The sequence below is a fragment of the Zootermopsis nevadensis genome, unplaced genomic scaffold (genome assembly GCF_977971745.1).
Source record: "Zootermopsis nevadensis isolate Lab colony 2312 unplaced genomic scaffold, Znev_1.0 Znev_ptg000010l, whole genome shotgun sequence".
Lineage (NCBI taxonomy): Eukaryota > Metazoa > Arthropoda > Insecta > Blattodea > Termopsidae > Zootermopsis > Zootermopsis nevadensis.
Genome location: NW_028259142.1, coordinates 3,176,148 through 3,195,313, shown reverse-complemented (window position 1 = coordinate 3,195,313; position 19,166 = coordinate 3,176,148). Strand labels below are relative to the sequence as shown.

Sequence of the window (19,166 nt, the reverse complement as noted above, 5' to 3'; positions counted from 1 at the left end):
TAAGAAATGCGCACATTTGGTCTAGCGGTTAGAACGCTGGCCTTGTAATCCTGGGGTCTCGGGTTCGATTCCCGGCGGTGCCCGAATTTATAACTTGTGTTGGGCAAGGCCGTGATCTAGGCAACACGGAGTTTTCCTCCGGGGGCTTCCCCGGTTTCTCCGTGGCACTCCATTCACACACAGAAGAAGGCAATGGCAAACCACTTCTGGATCATCTGCCAAGAACGTATATGAACAGGTCCCAGTCCGAGAAAAGGATGGAAGGATCCTGTTCATATGGACCTGTCGTCAGACAGAACACTAAATAATAATAACCAATTTTCGCCCCCACGGTGTCTACAAAATCCACACACATTGCCGACAGTTCTGTTGTTGACAGTGCGCCGTGAGATGGAGCTAGCCTGACCGACGCCTGATAGAGAGTTTCCTTCCGATCTGGTTCTCCGTGGTGCCGAACGTGGCATGCATTAGTTAGTACTTTCACACACAGACGGATTGCCTGCACCTCTAACAGGGAAGCTTCGTCGATAATAACCGAAGAATGTAGGTTACCGCTAATCCGTGACGCGGTGTGAATTTTATCGACCCTAGGTTTTCACTGAAGCACAAGGTGTGTTCAGGTCTTTTGTTGTTAAGATTCTTTTAATCGATCGTTGGCAGCGGTTCCTTAATATACGAGGTGCGATCGGAAAGTTTAAAGACTGTGTCAATAGAGGGCGAACCGGATGTAGTACGAGTTTCTGCCTTTAGGGGATGCGGCCTACATTCATAGTGAATCAGTGTGCCAGCCGGCATCATCGAATTAGCATTTGTTTCTTAGTTACGGGCGTTTTGGTAGTGCATTACACCGACCCTCCTGCGATTTCGGAATGGCGTGTGCATCAAATTTTGCCAAAGACTCGCCAAAACGGCTACGGAAACCTATGAAATGCTAAAGCAAGCATTTGGGGAGTCCGCAATGGGTCGTGCACAAACTTTTGTGTGGCATTCACGTTTTAAAAATGGCCGAACCTCTGTCGATGATGACGAGCGTTCTGGACGACCATCTTCGAGCACAACGCCCGAAAATGTTACGAAGATTCGGCAGGCCATTCACGAAGATCGACGTCGTACCATCAACGACTTGTGCGACATTGTTGGGATAGGCTATGGGACCTGTCAGCTGATTCTAAAGGAAGAACTCCACATGCGACGCATCATGACAACGCGCCAGCGCACACCCCCTTCAAAGTTCGGCAGTTTTTGGCCTCAAAAACCATGGCCGTCATCCCGCACCCTCCTTATTCGCCGTGTGACTTCTTCCTCTTCCCAAAGATGAAAATTCAGCTAAAGGGAAGGAGATTTGAGACGATAGAAGAGATTCAGGCAGAATCGCAGATGGTGCTTGACAGGCTGACAAAGAAAGATTTCCAGGGATGCTTCCAGGCTTGGCAGCGGCGCTGGGATCGTTGTGTTCACTCCCAGGGGACCTACTTCGAGGGTGATAGATGAATTTAATACCTGAGATAAGTGTACTGGTTTTTATACGCGCAGTCTAGAAACTTTCCGATCGCACCTCGTACTCTACAGTTTTCGTTACACCTTCTTTGTTTTATGGTTTTACGCTCAGTATTAATTGGTCATTTCGAGGATTATTAAGATACAATATATGTAATTTAGGCATTACTTCTGTTTCGTTCCAAGCAATGGCATTGGGGCTATGTACTTTGTAGTTACGTTACACTAAAATAACAGATGAAAGTATTGAAGTCAGAATCTTGGGTCCAGAACTTCAGTTGTTCATTCATGTGACGGAGTTTGAAGGCGAGCTCGTGGAACTGACAGCTTGGCGGGTTTTTGTAGTTCTGTTTGATCGTTCTGGGAAGATGACCACTGGGCAGACCAAGAAGGAGATGGGAGGATAATATCAAGATGGATCTTGGGGAGGAGTTGGCTGTGAGGATGGCAAGTGGATGGAGTTGGCTCAGGATCATGGCTGGCTGTTGGCTTTGGTGTTGAGGGTGTTGGACCCCCGCGGGTTTTGCTACCAGTTCTGGGAAAACACTGATGTATCTAAAATACGTAATTGCGGTTTCCTTCCAGATCCGTTTCAGTTCGATAATCACAGATCACCTTGCCGTGCGACGTTGCTTGAAGTATGCAGTTTAAACAGTCGTTGAATAAACAAAGAAATTTGATTTCTGAGGGCAGTGAAGATGTCAATTGTGTTCTTGTGGCTATAGGTTAGTGTTCTACGAGAAGACTAGTCGAAGCCTCTGCTGTTGCAAGGGTTTGAATTACAAACGGATATTATTAATATCCTCTATTTATCGCTTCTTTGGTGTCACTTTTTGTATTTCCGCTGTAGAAGTTCACAATCGATTAATAATCTATTAATATTTGTCGCTGAGCGGACTCCTGAGAAGCAGAAGTGGATACATTTAGATATTTAAATTTTTTTTATGAAATGCGGAGGAGAGAGTGGATGATCACTTTTTCTAACAGGAAAGAAAAGACAAGTCAGGAGGGTTGCTTTGTAAGGGACTGTATTATATTCAGAAGAGAAATCCTCTGAAATGTCCAGCGCGAGCGTTGGACTGAGATGTGTAGACGGTAAGACGTCACAGATCCCTGATTTCATCAGCGTTGTTTGGCGGTTGAATAGTGTCCTGGCTAGGTGGCATCCTTAATTCTCTTCAGGCGTCTTCCTTCATTGTGATGTGTCTTCTAGATGAGACGTACCATTAGGGAATTCTACTTGTTACGGCCCGTTGGTGATACATCGCGCCACATCGTGGTGTTTGCTGGACTCAACCACAGTCTCTAACCCGACATATGAAACGAAGACACTTTTATGAGTTGCTTATTTTAATACAGATTGTTAAATGTTAAAATTTCCAAGCATTCAAATGACATCGTGAAGATGGCTGTATTCTGGGATTTTAACTGTGTACCGTAGTATATATTTATCGAAGTTTTAGAGGAACTTACTGCCTCCATTATCAGGGTGATGTGTAGGCAGATTCTGGGCATGTTAGGGTGAGAGTGAGGTGAGAGAAGAATCCTGTGACATTGCGTGGTTTTTAGCATTTCGATTAAACGTGGTGTTGGGAATGTACATTATAATTTGTCGGAAAAATTGTTTTTTATTTTGTGTAGTACCAGTAAACCACTACATTGCCTGAAGCTCACGTCGAATTTTGTTATCGTTGCCCTAAATTGCTCTCCGAACAAGGCAATTGGTAATTTTTGCACCCTAAAATGTAGACGTTACCGTGGGTTACATCCTCGTTTCACAGCCATCAGTACAGTTCGTTATTGCATTATGAATTTTGTTGATTGGTCTCGAGTCATCTTTGGGCGTTTATAGATGTTTGCACACTTCGATTTATAAAGATAATTTATTTTTCATTTTTGCTTTGTGTGTAATTTTTGGGTGTACGCGTTTAATAATAGAAAAAAAAAATATATATATATATATATACATGCATGTTAAACGTGGGCGAAATGATAAAATATTTTTTGTACTATTTGAACTTAATATCTTTACTAATATATTCTCACTCATTTTAATTGTTTTGTTCATGTATCTGGTATGCATTATCTCATCGGCTTATGAATATTAATTACAAATATAATCAGTAGGTAAATGATTCGTTCTTTGCTACTGTTTTATGTAAAATGATATTATTGAAACAATGAATTACAATTCTATCTAATATTTGTAACTGTTAACTTCACAAACAATGCATTTAAATATACACTCCATGTCAGTGTACTGCGAGAAACAAATTCTAAATTATTACTTCTTAAATTCAGCCGTTAAAAATGAAATGATGTGACATGACACATTTTGTGTAAATATTACATAGATGGCTGTGTGAGTTAACGACATGTTGTGATCACCATAGATGGATTATGCATTACTAATATGGTCTCCTAGCAAGATTCAGGTACACAGGACGGAAGGAAACACGTGATACGGACTTGTAATACGTAATCAAATCTGAGGCTTTGTACTGTTTATTAAAAATTCATTTCTCGATTAAAATAATTACATATAGACTTCTGCTGAAATGGTTCACGAAAACTGAGCCGTGATGGTTAGGCAACTAGTCTTGCATGTCTGCATGGGCTGTACTAGCTTGAGCTAAGCCAAGAACCGAGTTCTGGAGAATTGTAACAAGGCACACGTTTCGAAACACAGCTCGTAATTGTGGCTTAAATTGTACATTAACAGCTAATCACTTTAGTGATACGTTTCGACATTATTTAGGTCATTTTGGAGCAGTGGCAAGTGCAATAATAATGCAGCGACTTTGAGAGAAGGAAGCCAGGAACAGACTCAGAATATAATTACTGTTGGTTGTGGGCTATAAGACGCGGTATCTACGTGCTCTGGGCGCGTCCCTTTTATAGCAGGCAGTCGAGGAGGAAGGTAATGCGTTTTGTGTGGAATTTATTCTGGACCCATCTGCCGGCCGAGCCGTGCTGCAGGTGAAGAGATGAAGATGAAATTCGGAAAACTAGCGGTAATTCCGTCTGCAGTGCAAGTTTCTGCTGTGCGCCGTTTCCAGTCTCGCAGAGTAAATGCGGTCCGTGAGCGGAATGGCGAAAAATCATTAAGCACGCGGACACGTAGGGAGGAAATTCGGCAGTTCAGGAAATGCGTTCACATTTTCCGCTCTTGGTGAAAGTCTCTGAGACGTTTAAATATAAACCTACATTCCAACTTGACTTATACGTAGTAGTGAGTTTGGGTAGGCTTTCGGTTCGAGTGTTACACCAGTACACCGGCATTTCTGTGGAGGGGCTGAGTAAAACCACGAGAGATTTTATTCCGAAAGCGTGTCCCCGGGCGAGATTTGAACTCGAGACCTTGAGAATGCGAAGAATTTCTCAGCGAAGTTTGCACCGTTGGTAAGGTAGTCGTCATATCAGCAGCGCTTTTGGTGAAGTCGGTTTTGTTAAGTATTAATTGAAAACGTGACGTGAAACTGTGTGGCCATATCTGCCCCCGGTGAATGACAAAATTGACTTTTATACGGTTAGATGGTTTCTTAACCTGCCACAGTAGAGACAATTATCTTTCTGCAGCGGTCAGTGCTCAGGGTAACGCTCGCCAACATTTTACAACTAAATGACCATGAACATTCATATTTCTGAGGTAAATGACCGGCAGATTTGGTCGATGAATAAATCTGCACGGATCACCGAAGTTACTTCCGTAATATTTAAAGAACCACTTGGCTTCCTTCTAAAGCGTACCTTTGTGATGGACAGGGCTACTATTTTTCATGGGGCAATGCCTTTGTGATAGTAGTTTGTTCGGAATAGTTTCGAATTTTAATACTTCGCCTGAAAAACATCCAAAGCAATTTTTATCTATTGGTTTAATCAAATCTAAAACTTCTTGACGATGGTGAAGAGTCAATTGAATAAAAATTTCTTTGGATATTATCCATCGTCTAGTAAATGTAAAACGTAAAAAACGACGTTTCGGAGATGGGACTCTATCTCCGTCTTCAGGTTCCCACACTAGATAGAGCTAATCCCGGAGATAGGGATTAGCTCTATCTAGTGTGGGAACCTGAAGACGGAGATAGAGTCCCATCTCCGAAACGTCGTTTTTTACGTTTTATATTTACTAGACGATGGATAATATCTAAGGGAATTTTTATTCTATTGGTTTAATGTGTTTTTTTTCCCTATAAATATTGATCGAGCTGTGACTGAATGGAGGATGAATTCACGGAATAACACAGATTAATACAGAAAACAAACATCTCTACTACCAGCAGCATCTCAACAGGCGACGAGTGTACGGCGAGCGTACGAGGATCGTATCGACTCTTACCCAATAACTTTACAGATCGATTCCAGGCAACTGTCATTCTATTTTTAGCTGAGTCGGTATATTTATGAGCTATTGAATTGATTGCGAGGTTCGATTCTCGGTAGGGACAGAGATTTATCTCTTTGCCACCGCTTTCAGATCGGCGCAGGGCTGGACCCTGCTTATCATTATTCCGTTCTGTCTCTTTGATATAAATATTTGTATCTTCACGTACTTATAAAGTATCGTGAGGTATGTTAATGTTTTATGGTGACAAATTTTTGTGTCTATACGAAGTAGCGGGCAATGATATTACTTACAGTTCTTGGTATCTTATCTTTAAGATTTTTTAGGTAGGGGGCGGATAGAAAAATGATTCTGAACAGAATGTTAGCAGATTCCTCGGGCATTTCAACATTTCTGTGTTTTCGCTTGTCTGAGGATTCTGTAGTTACGACAATGAGACGACGTTTTGAATGGGGCCGAATACATTGAAACTCTCGCAAAAGTCAGAAGCTCGTCTGGTTTGGGGAGCGCTCCGTTATCTTGAGTGTTATAGTTCTGCCACTTTACATTAATAGCGAGACATTCAAGTTCTGCCGAGTCTCTTGTGAATAAAGTTCCCTGTCCTTAAACTAGTAGTCTTTAAAGATGGCTGTCATCTGCGATGTTACGTCGTGTGGTCTGGTAGAAGTTTACGTGTTTATTACCCCCGGTCAATATGGCGCTATTCGACGCACTGCTGAACGAATTTACGGAACTTTATATTACATTTTATCCCTTCAAACAGGCTTTATCCATTTGCTGGATGTCCTTTCAAACCTTCGAAGTCGGAGCTCACCCAAATAACATATAAAAATTCAATTGAATAAATTTTTTCTTGGATATTATCCATCGTCTAGTAAATATAAAACGTAAAACGACGTTTCGGAGATGGGACTCTTACTCCGTCTTCAGGTTCCTACACAGTTGGGCCCACTAGATAGAGCTAATACCTATCTCCGGAGATAATTTTTATTCAATTGACTCTTCACCGTCGTCAAGAAGTTTTAGATTTGATATATAAAAGTTCAGTCCGTACCGCAAAGAAAACTTTTCCATTACTAAGATCAGTATTGGTTAATGTTCTTAAAGTAAATAATCGGTGTTTGTTATGAGGATCATATAAAACCCATGAATGCACTGTGTAATTCAGATTGAAGTAGGTGGTACGTACACTTACCAATTGGCATCAAAGAGTTAATTTCATGGGAAAATGAAGAGTGAAACTCATATTTTAAATATTTTTCGGAATCTGTTTAGAGGCGTTTTAAAAGTAGTTCTCGCTCTAAGTTGCCATTAAACTGCAATCACAGTCTCGTAACTTTTTCTTGAAATCAGCTGACAGGCTGAAGTCAGCCTGGATTGTATATCACACGCGGAACGTAGAATTTCATTTTTACAGAGCTTCGTTCTGGCTTTTGTGGTTCGTTTATGACTAGTCAACCGTGAAGCCCACATTTCTGTGGTGGAGATTTCGCTCTGGGCGTAGTAGTTTTTAAGGGATTTTAATTAAAAATATTTTTAGCAGGTGAACTGAACTACAAGGAGCTGAATAAAGTCTGTGTATGATTAAAAATAACAGCGAGAATTGTGAGTTTGAATTTGAAATACGCACCTTTAATAGCTGCGTTGTGAATTTATTAATTGCATGTAAAATATGTTGTAGCGAAACTAATCGCTTATTATAAGGCGTTATAAAAATTTTGTCTCCTTCACACATACGAGGTGCGATCGGAAAGTTTCAAGACTGTGTCAATAGAGGGCGAACCGGATGTAGTACGAGCTTCTGCCGCTAGGGGGTGCGGCCTACATTCATAGTGAATCAGTGTGCCAGCCGGCATCATCGAATTAGCATTTGTTTCTCAGTTACGGGCGTTTTGGTAGTGCATTACACCGACCCTCCTGCGATTTCGGAATGGCGTGTGCATCAAATTTTGCCAAAGACTCGCCAAAACGGCTACGGAAACCTATGAAATGCTAAAGCAAGCATTTGGGGAGTCCGCAATGGGTCGTGCACAAACTTTTGTGTGGCATTCACGTTTTAAAAATGGCCGAACCTCTGTCGATGATGATGATGACGAGCGTTCTGGACGACCATCTTCGAGCACAACGCCCGAAAATGTTACGAACATTCGGCAGGCCATTCACGAAGATCGACGTCGTACCATCAGCGACTTGTGCGACATTGTTGGGATAGGCTATGGGACCTGTCAGCTGATTCTAAAGGAAGAACTCCACATGCGACGCATCCTGTCTGAGGACCAGAAGCAGAATCGACTTCTCGTTTGTCAGGAGCTCAAAGATCTTGCAAGAACCGACCCCAACTTCCTTTCTAAGCTCCGTGTGACTTCTTCCTCTTCCCAAAGATGAAAATTCAGCTAAAGGGAAGGACATTTGAGACGATAGAAGAGATTCAGGCAGAATCGCAGATGGTGCTTGACAGGCTGACAAAGAAAGATTTCCAGGGATGCTTCCAGGCTTGGCAGCGGCGCTGGGATCGTTGTGTTCACTCCCAGGGGAACTACTTCGAGGGTGATGGATGAATTTAATACCTGAGATAAGTGTACGGGTTTTTATATGCGCAGTCTGGAAACCTTTCGATCTCACCTCGTACACCCACGAACACATCAGCAGAAATTTCTCTCTAAGGTCATCGCTTTCCTTATATTTCAGTTACAAACGTTATTTAAGTAATTTTTTTTTCCTGACTCAGTTTTGAAATGTACTGATGGAACAGTGAAATGTAAATGCTGTAACTTGTAGTTTCATTTTATCCTTTTTAACGCTCGTTTAATACCTACTCATCCACGTGTTTTTGGTTCGAATATAGATATTCATATTTGATACGCATGTTATCCAATCAAAATTGCTCGCACGCTCTCCTGTTCGTATATAGACGTACCTCACTAAACAATCAGTGTGTCTGATTTATTGGATTTTAATCAGTAATTTAGTTGTTGATTAAAAGTTACTTCATCGTCGACCCTCGATAATCGATGCTGCTTAAGTAAATGACTTTCAGCACGCACAACAGTGCACCCAGGGCGTTCGTTCAGGGTGTCTCCCCGGACGGAGAACCACAGGCACCCGTTTGAACATGTTATTTTTATTTGTAGTGTTCTGTCTGAGGACAGGTCCATATGAACAGGATCCTTCCATCCTTTTCTCGGACTGGGACCTGTTCATATACGTTCTTGGCAGATGATCCAGAAGTGGTTTGCCATTGCCTTCTTCTGTGTGTGAATGGAGTAATTGTTGGGATGCCACGGAGGAAAACTCCGTGTTGCCTAGACCACGGCCTTGCCCAACACAAGTTATAAATCTCTGAGCACCACCGGGAATCGAACCCGAGACCCCAGAATTACAATCCGGTATTCAAAATACGTGACCCATTTACGACAATATTAACCATTTTGATTTCAAATTTATACCTTTGCTGTTTTTTTTAATAATTATCTTCAAGAAACTAACCTTCATTACCATATTAACAAGAGTCTGCCATTGGTCCCTATATTAAGCGATTTGAATTCAATTCACACTCTCACTTCTGTTTAACTTCCACTTTAATATTATTCCCAATTACTCTCAGGGTTCGTAAGTGGTCTTTTTCCTTTACATTTGCCAGTACCATTCAGACGTTAACTAGCACGGAAATTTTGTTAGATAATTTGAAAATAACAATATGTTAATCACGTAAAGTATTCAATGAGTATTAAGTATAAATGACGACTCACTGTGACTTTAAGTGTAAAGTGTGTATGGTGACGTCATAAACACGCCTGTTGTTAGTATGACTGGTATTAAAACGGAACCCCAAATCGCGTCTTTGCGACACTCTGTATAACACGGTAAACTATTTCTTGCTTTGCTGTTTATAGCTCGTTCAGAATAATCTGTTTGCCGAGGTTTAAGGTTTTATATATTAGGTGGCGGTGTTGAGAGCAGTCTAAAGCGAATCCCACTGTAAGTGAAGGCACCCCCAGTCCCTAGAAATTAAAATTTAACGATCCAAAACTTAATAACACAGTACCTCATTGTAGTATCGCGTTCATAGCACGCCTCTGTCTTATTTCAAGAACCGTATAATTTCCTTGTTAGTGAAAGTCTAGCTGTTTATGAGAGAACGCGATGTACGTTATCTCAGCTGGGATTATTCTTACACCAGCATTTGATTATGGACATATACGGGCACCCAGTGCCTCGCCTTGTATGCATACCATTCTTCCTAGGACGTTGAGAATATAATCTGGGCTTTGAAACGAGCGGCGTCCTGTACACGAACCATCAGAGCCACCAGGACAGACCAGAAGTGAAATGTCAACGTCTTCCCTTGTTAGCTGAGCGACTGTCTGTTCTTGAGGAAGAAATTCTGCTTCTTGATGTTGGTTACAGATTCATACATCTACGATGAGTCACTGTGTTCGATTTGTTTAATACTGCAAGCTGTGCTGATGTATTGTAACTTATGCTTTCCGTGTTTACATTTTAAGCTTGTTTTCAAACGCCCGACGTTTAATTTACGTCAATTTCTTTATTTTGAGAAAAAAGATTTGCCATGTTCTTAAGGGCGGCGGATCCGAAGATGGCCGTCTTCTGGGATGTTGCGCCTTGTAGTCTGGTAGAGAAGTTCACCGACGTTTCAGAACCAGTCATCGCCCTGATGATGGCAGCAGTAAGCACCTGTGACACGTTGTGAAATTTTCCCCTACACCAGATGTTATGTTTATACCGCCGTTAATGGGTCGTCTTGGAGTAAATAATTACATGTCTTCTACACCAGATATAATTGTTATAATGTCACTACTCGGTTTTCAGAGCCTCGTTTGTGAAACGGCGTGAACCTCGTTGAGATGACGGGGCTTTATATTGTGCTTCGTGTTGTTTTTTATATTTATTTAGTGTTCTGTCTGACGACAGGTCCATATGAACAGGATCCTTCCATCCTTTTCTCGGACTGGGACCTGTTCATATACGTTCTTGGCAGATGATCCAGAAGTGGTTTGCCATTGCCTTCTTCTGTGTGTGAATGGAGTAATTGTTGTGATGCCACGGAGAAACCGGGGAAGCCCCCGGAGGAAAACTCCGTGTTGCCTAGACCACGGCCTTGCCCAACACTAGTTATAAATTCGGGCACCGCCGGGAATCGAACCCGAGACCCCAGGATTACAAGGCCAGCGTTCTAACCGCTAGACCACCAAAAAAATGATAAATTAAGTAAATGTATCGCAAAATAAGTCCCCCTCTGCTTCGACAATTGCCAACCACAACACTCGGCCTTTAGTGTCTTTTGTAACTTGCCCGTTAACTTGTAGAAATTCACTGATTGCGACTGGTTTGCCTGTGCTTATTACAGTGACGAAGTCCGAGAGCACGGCTTCACGGTGGTCGTCGACATGAGAGGCTCCACCTGGAGCACCGTGAAGCCTATCCTGAAGGTACTGCAGGAGCATTTTCCTGGCTCCGTCCACATCGCCTATATCATCAAGCCAGACAACTTCTGGCAAAAACAGCGAACTTCCCTGGGCAGTCACAAGTACAAGTTCGAGGTGAGTCCCGCGAGCGATAGATAAGGAGGCGTTTGAAGATGGACGTTGCACCTCGTACTCTGGTAGATATTGACCAAGTATTGAGAACCTTTGGGTGTCATAAAAGGCGAGGGTTTCCTTAATGTGTGAGGGACTGTCAGCTTCTCAGGGGTAAAATTCAGTGGAGTTCGTTAGTTTAGTTTAAAATGTGTTAAATAACCATCGGCTTTTTCTTACTGACTACAGATAAACCGAACACACACACACACACGCATCTAACACCCAATATAAACACATGTTATCAGTAATTAAATCACACTTCGCCCTGAAGAAGGAGGAGATATGTTCCTTCGAAACTGTGGTAGTCATTATTTTTTTACGATTTCAGTACTTACGTGTGAGAAAGTTGTTTTTGTCTCCTGGTATCGGGTAACTTTTTTTTTCTGCGAGCCGGATTTTTGCTGCCCATGGGCGAAGAGGAATTTTGATAACGTGGACTTGAACATAAAGAACGCTTGTGTGGGCTGTGTAGGCTCTCCGCCTTTTAATCTTGTTACGAAACCTAATTTGATGAAGAGTGGAAGAAACTCACTGTGCGGTTGCTGTTTCTTGGAATACCACAGAGTATTCGAGCTTACGGAGCATCTCTGGCGGTAAATCTTTGCAGACGTGATGCTGTCAGAAATTAGAACGATTCTAACGTGGGTTCTTTTCATGTGCTGAAGTCTTATGTTCGCTGTCAATGTGCCATGGAACATCCACGTATTTGAATGTGTCAGTATCTTGTACAAGCTGCCGTTGCCACTAGCAAGGACGTCTGTTTCCCGTGAAGAGCGCGCTCCATTCAGAGCTGTGTCGCGGATGAACCAACTGCCCGCCACGAAGTGACGTAAACACATGTGACTGATTGATAGGACGTAGAACCAAGCAGGATCTGTTTTCCGGTGTTTAGAAAATAAAACGAATGAAATCTCTACTCTTCTGAGGACATTAACCCCCCCCCCCCCCCCCCCCATGTTTTGATTTTACTTCCTACTCGACGGATTTCCTTGTTTCGAACGCCCTTGAAGCTGTCAGAAGCTGACGAGCTGAGTAAATGTTATCACATTTCCCGTTCTGCACGATTGACGTCCGACAGGGACTGTGTCTGCCTCAAGCGATGTCTGTAATGACGCACTGGTAAACTCGTTCGATCTTTGGCGGAGTTTCGTGAAGGAATCTCCAACCCCCCTCCCCACCACCTTCGTTTTGCGAAAAGGATGTTTTTCTAGTTCATCTCCTGTTGGAAGAAACATAGTACATATCGTTTTCCGTCTTGTGCTCTCTAAGTCTAGAAGCTGAAAAAGGTATTTATAACACTTTATGCGGGTCTGTTAATTATGTGATGGTTTTCATCTATCCTTTTACCCATTCCCGAAGTTTCTTTGTATGCAACTCTGCCTAGCCGCGGGTCGTTCGCGTCCTATCGCCCCCTCATCTCCCTTACTCAGTGGCTCTACTTTTAGACTGAACACGTGGTGGTGTCTGAACGCCGAAGACCCCGAGCTCACACAGCCAACTGACAAGCCAGCACACACACAGGTACAGAGCCGACTAACGTAAACGACACTCGTCACCTTTGATGTCGTCATTGCTGCAAGAAGATTAAATCAACGAGGCTGTGATTGGCTGGGGAATTAGCACGCATTACAATGGTTAAATATCAATCAGACAAGATGGCGCAGTATGCCAGAATAGAAACATTTTCAGAATGAGAATTGTTGAAGTTCATTTACATGGCGTTAGCCTGGCAATCCGGAGAGACCAAGAGGACCCATTTGGAACTATAGGTTGACTCAAAAATTGGGTCTGGGATCATTACAGATGCAAATTAGACACACTGGCTCCTCGCTGACTTGTTCAGAATTAATTACCGCGCAGCGAAACAAGATATGACCACAAGATATTTGTGTATTCACAGAGGAAAATGACTTTAAGAAATAAATTGGTTAAACACAAGAGACAACTTTATATGATAGCTGACTGTGTTGCTTCTTCTTGTGATGATGATGGTGAAAATATGGGATCGTGCCAAGCTTCATGATATACTCGTTGGTTCTGCGAGGAACAAGTAATCACCAATTTTGTTCATGACGTAGATCTGATTTTATCTGATCTCATTTTTTTCTGAACTGGAGTTCCACTTTGATGTCTCTCTTTATGGTTGAAGCCATCAGTAGTAAGATTCCGTTGACCCAGTTTCCAGACAATATCTTCTGCATTATGGGCACATTGTCTTGTCGGAGAAGCTGTAGTGTGTGAGCAGGAATAATGGAAGTGGAGCTAAAATGTGTTTTAGTAACAGGTCTTTCAGTTCACTAATAGGAATGTCTTTTCTAGAGCTTCGTGTAGAAATGATATAAAAAAAAATTTAACAACACACACAGAAAAGTAAAATTCTGTGATTAGGTTAAGTGATGGTATTTTGATATCTGTGAGGTTTTCATTTACTTTTTTCTTACATCTCCACATTTCTGCCAAGTAAATTTCGAAATAAGACCTCAAAATGCACCGTCGCCTCCTTCTTATTTCATCGCACATCTGATGTTACACAGTTGAGAAAACGTAGTTAAATAAATTAAGCAATAACAAAAGTATTAAAAGCGATATGAGCATGTATAATGCTTTGTTCTGAAGATTTCCGTCTTCTGGGTTGTTGCGCTGTGGAGTCTGGTCGATGCCATCGCCCTGATGTCGGAGGCAGTATGACCTCTGAAACGTTGGTAAACATCGACCAGACTACACAGCGCAACAACCCAGAAGACAGAAATCTTCATACTCTGATGACTGAGGCAGTATGACCTCTGAAACGTTGGTAAACATCGACCAGACTACACAGCGCAACAACCCAGAAGACAGAAATCTTCATACTCTGATGACGGAGGCAGTATGACCTCTGAAACGTTGGTTAACATCTACCAGACTACACGGCGTAACAACCCAGAAGACAGAAATCTTCATACTCATCGCCCTGATGACGGAGGTAGTATGACCTCTGAAACGTTGGTTAACATCGACCAGACTACACAGCGCAACAACCCAGAAGACAGAAATCTTCATACTCTGATGACGGAGGCAGTATGACCTCTGAAACGTTGGTTAACATCGACCAGACTACACAGCGCAACAACCCAGAAGACAGAAATCTTTATACTCACCGCCCTGATGATGGAGGCAGTATGACCTCTGAAACGTTGGTTAACATCGACCAGACTACACAGCGCAACAACCCAGAAGACAGAAATCTTCATACTCATCGCCCTGATGATGGAGGCAGTATGACCTCTGAAACGTTGGTAAACATCGACCAGACTACACAGCGCAACAACCCAGAAGACAGAAATCTTTATACTCACCGCCCTGATGATGGAGGCAGTATGACCTCTGAAACGTTGGTTAACATCGACCAGACTACACAGCGCAACAACCCAGAAGACAGAAATCTTCATACTCACCGCCCTGATGATGGAGGCAGTATGACCTCTGAAACGTTGGTAAACATCGACCAGACTACACAGCGCAACAACCCAGAAGACAGAAATCTTTATACTCACCGCCCTGATGATGGAGGCAGTATGACCTCTGAAACGTTGGTAAACATCGACCAGACTACACAGCGCAACAACCCAGAAGACAGAAATCTTTATACTCACCGCCCTGATGATGGAGGCAGTATGACCTCTGAAACGTTGGTTAACATCGACCAGACTACACAGCGCAACAACCCAGAAGACAGAAATCTTCATACTCTGATGACGGAGGCAGTATGACCTCTGAAACGTTGGTTAACATCGACCAGACTACACAGCGCAACAACCCAGAAGACAGAAATCTTTATACTCACCGCCCTGATGATGGAGGCAGTATGACCTCTGAAACGTTGGTTAACATCGACCAGACTACACAGCGCAACAACCCAGAAGACAGAAATCTTTATACTCACCGCCCTGATGATGGAGGCAGTATGACCTCTGAAACGTTGGTTAACATCGACCAGACTACACAGCGCAACAACCCAGAAGACAGAAATCTTCATACTCATCGCCCTGATGATGGAGGCAGTATGACCTCTGAAACGTTGGTAAACATCGACCAGACTACACAGCGCAACAACCCAGAAGACAGAAATCTTTATACTCACCGCCCTGATGATGGAGGCAGTATGACCTCTGAAACGTTGGTAAACATCGACCAGACTACACAGCGCAACAACCCAGAAGACAGAAATCTTTATACTCACCGCCCTGATGATGGAGGCAGTATGACCTCTGAAACGTTGGTAAACATCGACCAGACTACACAGCGCAACAACCCAGAAGACAGAAATCTTTATACTCACCGCCCTGATGATGGAGGCAGTATGACCTCTGAAACGTTGGTTAACATCGACCAGACTACACAGCGCAACAACCCAGAAGACAGAAATCTTTATACTCACCGCCCTGATGATGGAGGCAGTATGACCTCTGAAACGTTGGTTAACATCGACCAGACTACACAGCGCAACAACCCAGAAGACAGAAATCTTCATACTCATCGCCCTGATGATGGAGGCAGTATGACCTCTGAAACGTTGGTAAACATCGACCAGACTACACAGCGCAACAACCCAGAAGACAGAAATCTTTATACTCACCGCCCTGATGATGGAGGCAGTATGACCTCTGAAACGTTGGTAAACATCGACCAGACTACACAGCGCAACAACCCAGAAGACAGAAATCTTTATACTCACCGCCCTGATGATGGAGGCAGTATGACCTCTGAAACGTTGGTAAACATCGACCAGACTACACAGCGCAACAACCCAGAAGACAGAAATCTTCATACTCATCGCCCTGATGATGAAGGCAGTATGACCTCTGAAACGTTGGTTAACATCAACCAGACTACACAGCGCAACAACCCAGAAGACAGAAATCTTTATACTCACCGCCCTGATGATGGAGGCAGTATGACCTCTGAAACGTTGGTAAACATCGACCAGACTACACAGCGCAACAACCCAGAAGACAGAAATCTTTATACTCACCGCCCTGATGATGGAGGCAGTATGACCTCTGAAACGTTGGTTAACATCAACCAGACTACACAGCGCAACAACCCAGAAGACGGAAATCTTCATACTCTGATGACGGAAGCAGTATAACCTCTGAAACGTTGGTTAACATCAACCAGACTACACAGCGCAACAACCCAGAAGACAGAAATCTTCATACTCTGATGACGGAGGCAGTATGACCTCTGAAACGTTGGTTAACATCTACCAGACTACACGGCGTAACAACCCAGAAGACAGAAATCTTCATACTCATCGCCCTGATGACGGAGGTAGTATGACCTCTGAAACGTTGGTTAACATCGACCAGACTACACAGCGCAACAACCCAGAAGACAGAAATCTTCATACTCTGATGACGGAGGCAGTATGACCTCTGAAACGTTGGTTAACATCGACCAGACTACACAGCGCAACAACCCAGAAGACAGAAATCTTTATACTCACCGCCCTGATGATGGAGGCAGTATGACCTCTGAAACGTTGGTTAACATCGACCAGACTACACAGCGCAACAACCCAGAAGACAGAAATCTTCATACTCATCGCCCTGATGATGGAGGCAGTATGACCTCTGAAACGTTGGTAAACATCGACCAGACTACACAGCGCAACAACCCAGAAGACAGAAATCTTTATACTCACCGCCCTGATGATGGAGGCAGTATGACCTCTGAAACGTTGGTTAACATCGACCAGACTACACAGCGCAACAACCCAGAAGACAGAAATCTTCATACTCACCGCCCTGATGATGGAGGCAGTATGACCTCTGAAACGTTGGTAAACATCGACCAGACTACACAGCGCAACAACCCAGAAGACAGAAATCTTTATACTCACCGCCCTGATGATGGAGGCAGTATGACCTCTGAAACGTTGGTAAACATCGACCAGACTACACAGCGCAACAACCCAGAAGACAGAAATCTTTATACTCACCGCCCTGATGATGGAGGCAGTATGACCTCTGAAACGTTGGTTAACATCGACCAGACTACACAGCGCAACAACCCAGAAGACAGAAATCTTCATACTCTGATGACGGAGGCAGTATGACCTCTGAAACGTTGGTTAACATCGACCAGACTACACAGCGCAACAACCCAGAAGACAGAAATCTTTATACTCACCGCCCTGATGATGGAGGCAGTATGACCTCTGAAACGTTGGTTAACATCGACCAGACTACACAGCGCAACAACCCAGAAGACAGAAATCTTTATACTCACCGCCCTGATGATGGAGGCAGTATGACCTCTGAAACGTTGGTTAACATCGACCAGACTACACAGCGCAACAACCCAGAAGACAGAAATCTTCATACTCATCGCCCTGATGATGGAGGCAGTATGACCTCTGAAACGTTGGTAAACATCGACCAGACTACACAGCGCAACAACCCAGAAGACAGAAATCTTTATACTCACCGCCCTGATGATGGAGGCAGTATGACCTCTGAAACGTTGGTAAACATCGACCAGACTACACAGCGCAACAACCCAGAAGACAGAAATCTTTATACTCACCGCCCTGATGATGGAGGCAGTATGACCTCTGAAACGTTGGTAAACATCGACCAGACTACACAGCGCAACAACCCAGAAGACAGAAATCTTTATACTCACCGCCCTGATGATGGAGGCAGTATGACCTCTGAAACGTTGGTTAACATCGACCAGACTACACAGCGCAACAACCCAGAAGACAGAAATCTTTATACTCACCGCCCTGATGATGGAGGCAGTATGACCTCTGAAACGTTGGTTAACATCGACCAGACTACACAGCGCAACAACCCAGAAGACAGAAATCTTCATACTCATCGCCCTGATGATGGAGGCAGTATGACCTCTGAAACGTTGGTAAACATCGACCAGACTACACAGCGCAACAACCCAGAAGACAGAAATCTTTATACTCACCGCCCTGAAGATGGAGGCAGTATGACCTCTGAAACGTTGGTAAACATCGACCAGACTACACAGCGCAACAACCCAGAAGACAGAAATCTTTATACTCACCGCCCTGATGATGGAGGCAGTATGACCTCTGAAACGTTGGTTAACATCGACCAGACTACACAGCGCAACAACCCAGAAGACAGAAATCTTTATACTCACCGCCCTGATGATGGAGGCAGTATGACCTCTGAAACGTTGGTTAACATCGACCAGACTACACAGCGCAACAACCCAGAAGACAGAAATCTTCATACTCATCGCCCTGATGATGGAGGCAGTATGACCTCTGAAACGTTGGTAAACATCGACCAGACTACACAGCGCAACAACCCAGAAGACAGAAATCTTTATACTCACCGCCCTGAAGATGGAGGCAGTATGACCTCTGAAACGTTGGTAAACATCGACCAGACTACACAGCGCAACAACCCAGAAGACAGAAATCTTTATACTCACCGCCCTGATGATGGAGGCAGTATGACCTCTGAAACGTTGGTTAACATCGACCAGACTACACAGCGCAACAACCCAGAAGACAGAAATCTTCATACTCATCGCCCTGATGATGGAGGCAGTATGACCTCTGAAACGTTGGTAAACATCGACCAGACTACACAGCGCAACAACCCAGAAGACAGAAATCTTTATACTCACCGCCCTGATGATGGAGGCAGTATGACCTCTGAAACGTTGGTTAACATCGACCAGACTACACAGCGCAA

At 43.5% G+C, this 19,166-nt stretch overlaps 1 protein-coding gene across 8 annotated transcripts in view; it reads left to right on the top strand.

Annotated features, from left to right (window-relative positions):
* trio (trio Rho guanine nucleotide exchange factor) overlaps window positions 1-19,166 on the top strand; it is a 323,028-nt gene that overhangs the window by 94,280 nt on the left and 209,582 nt on the right. For all 8 annotated transcript variants that reach the window (XM_087346228.1, XM_087346225.1, XM_087346223.1 and 5 more), the window contains one exon: window positions 11,211-11,403. In XM_087346228.1, coding sequence (XP_087202354.1) covers window positions 11,211-11,403 — 193 coding nt within the window. The remainder of the gene's footprint in view (window positions 1-11,210; window positions 11,404-19,166) is intronic.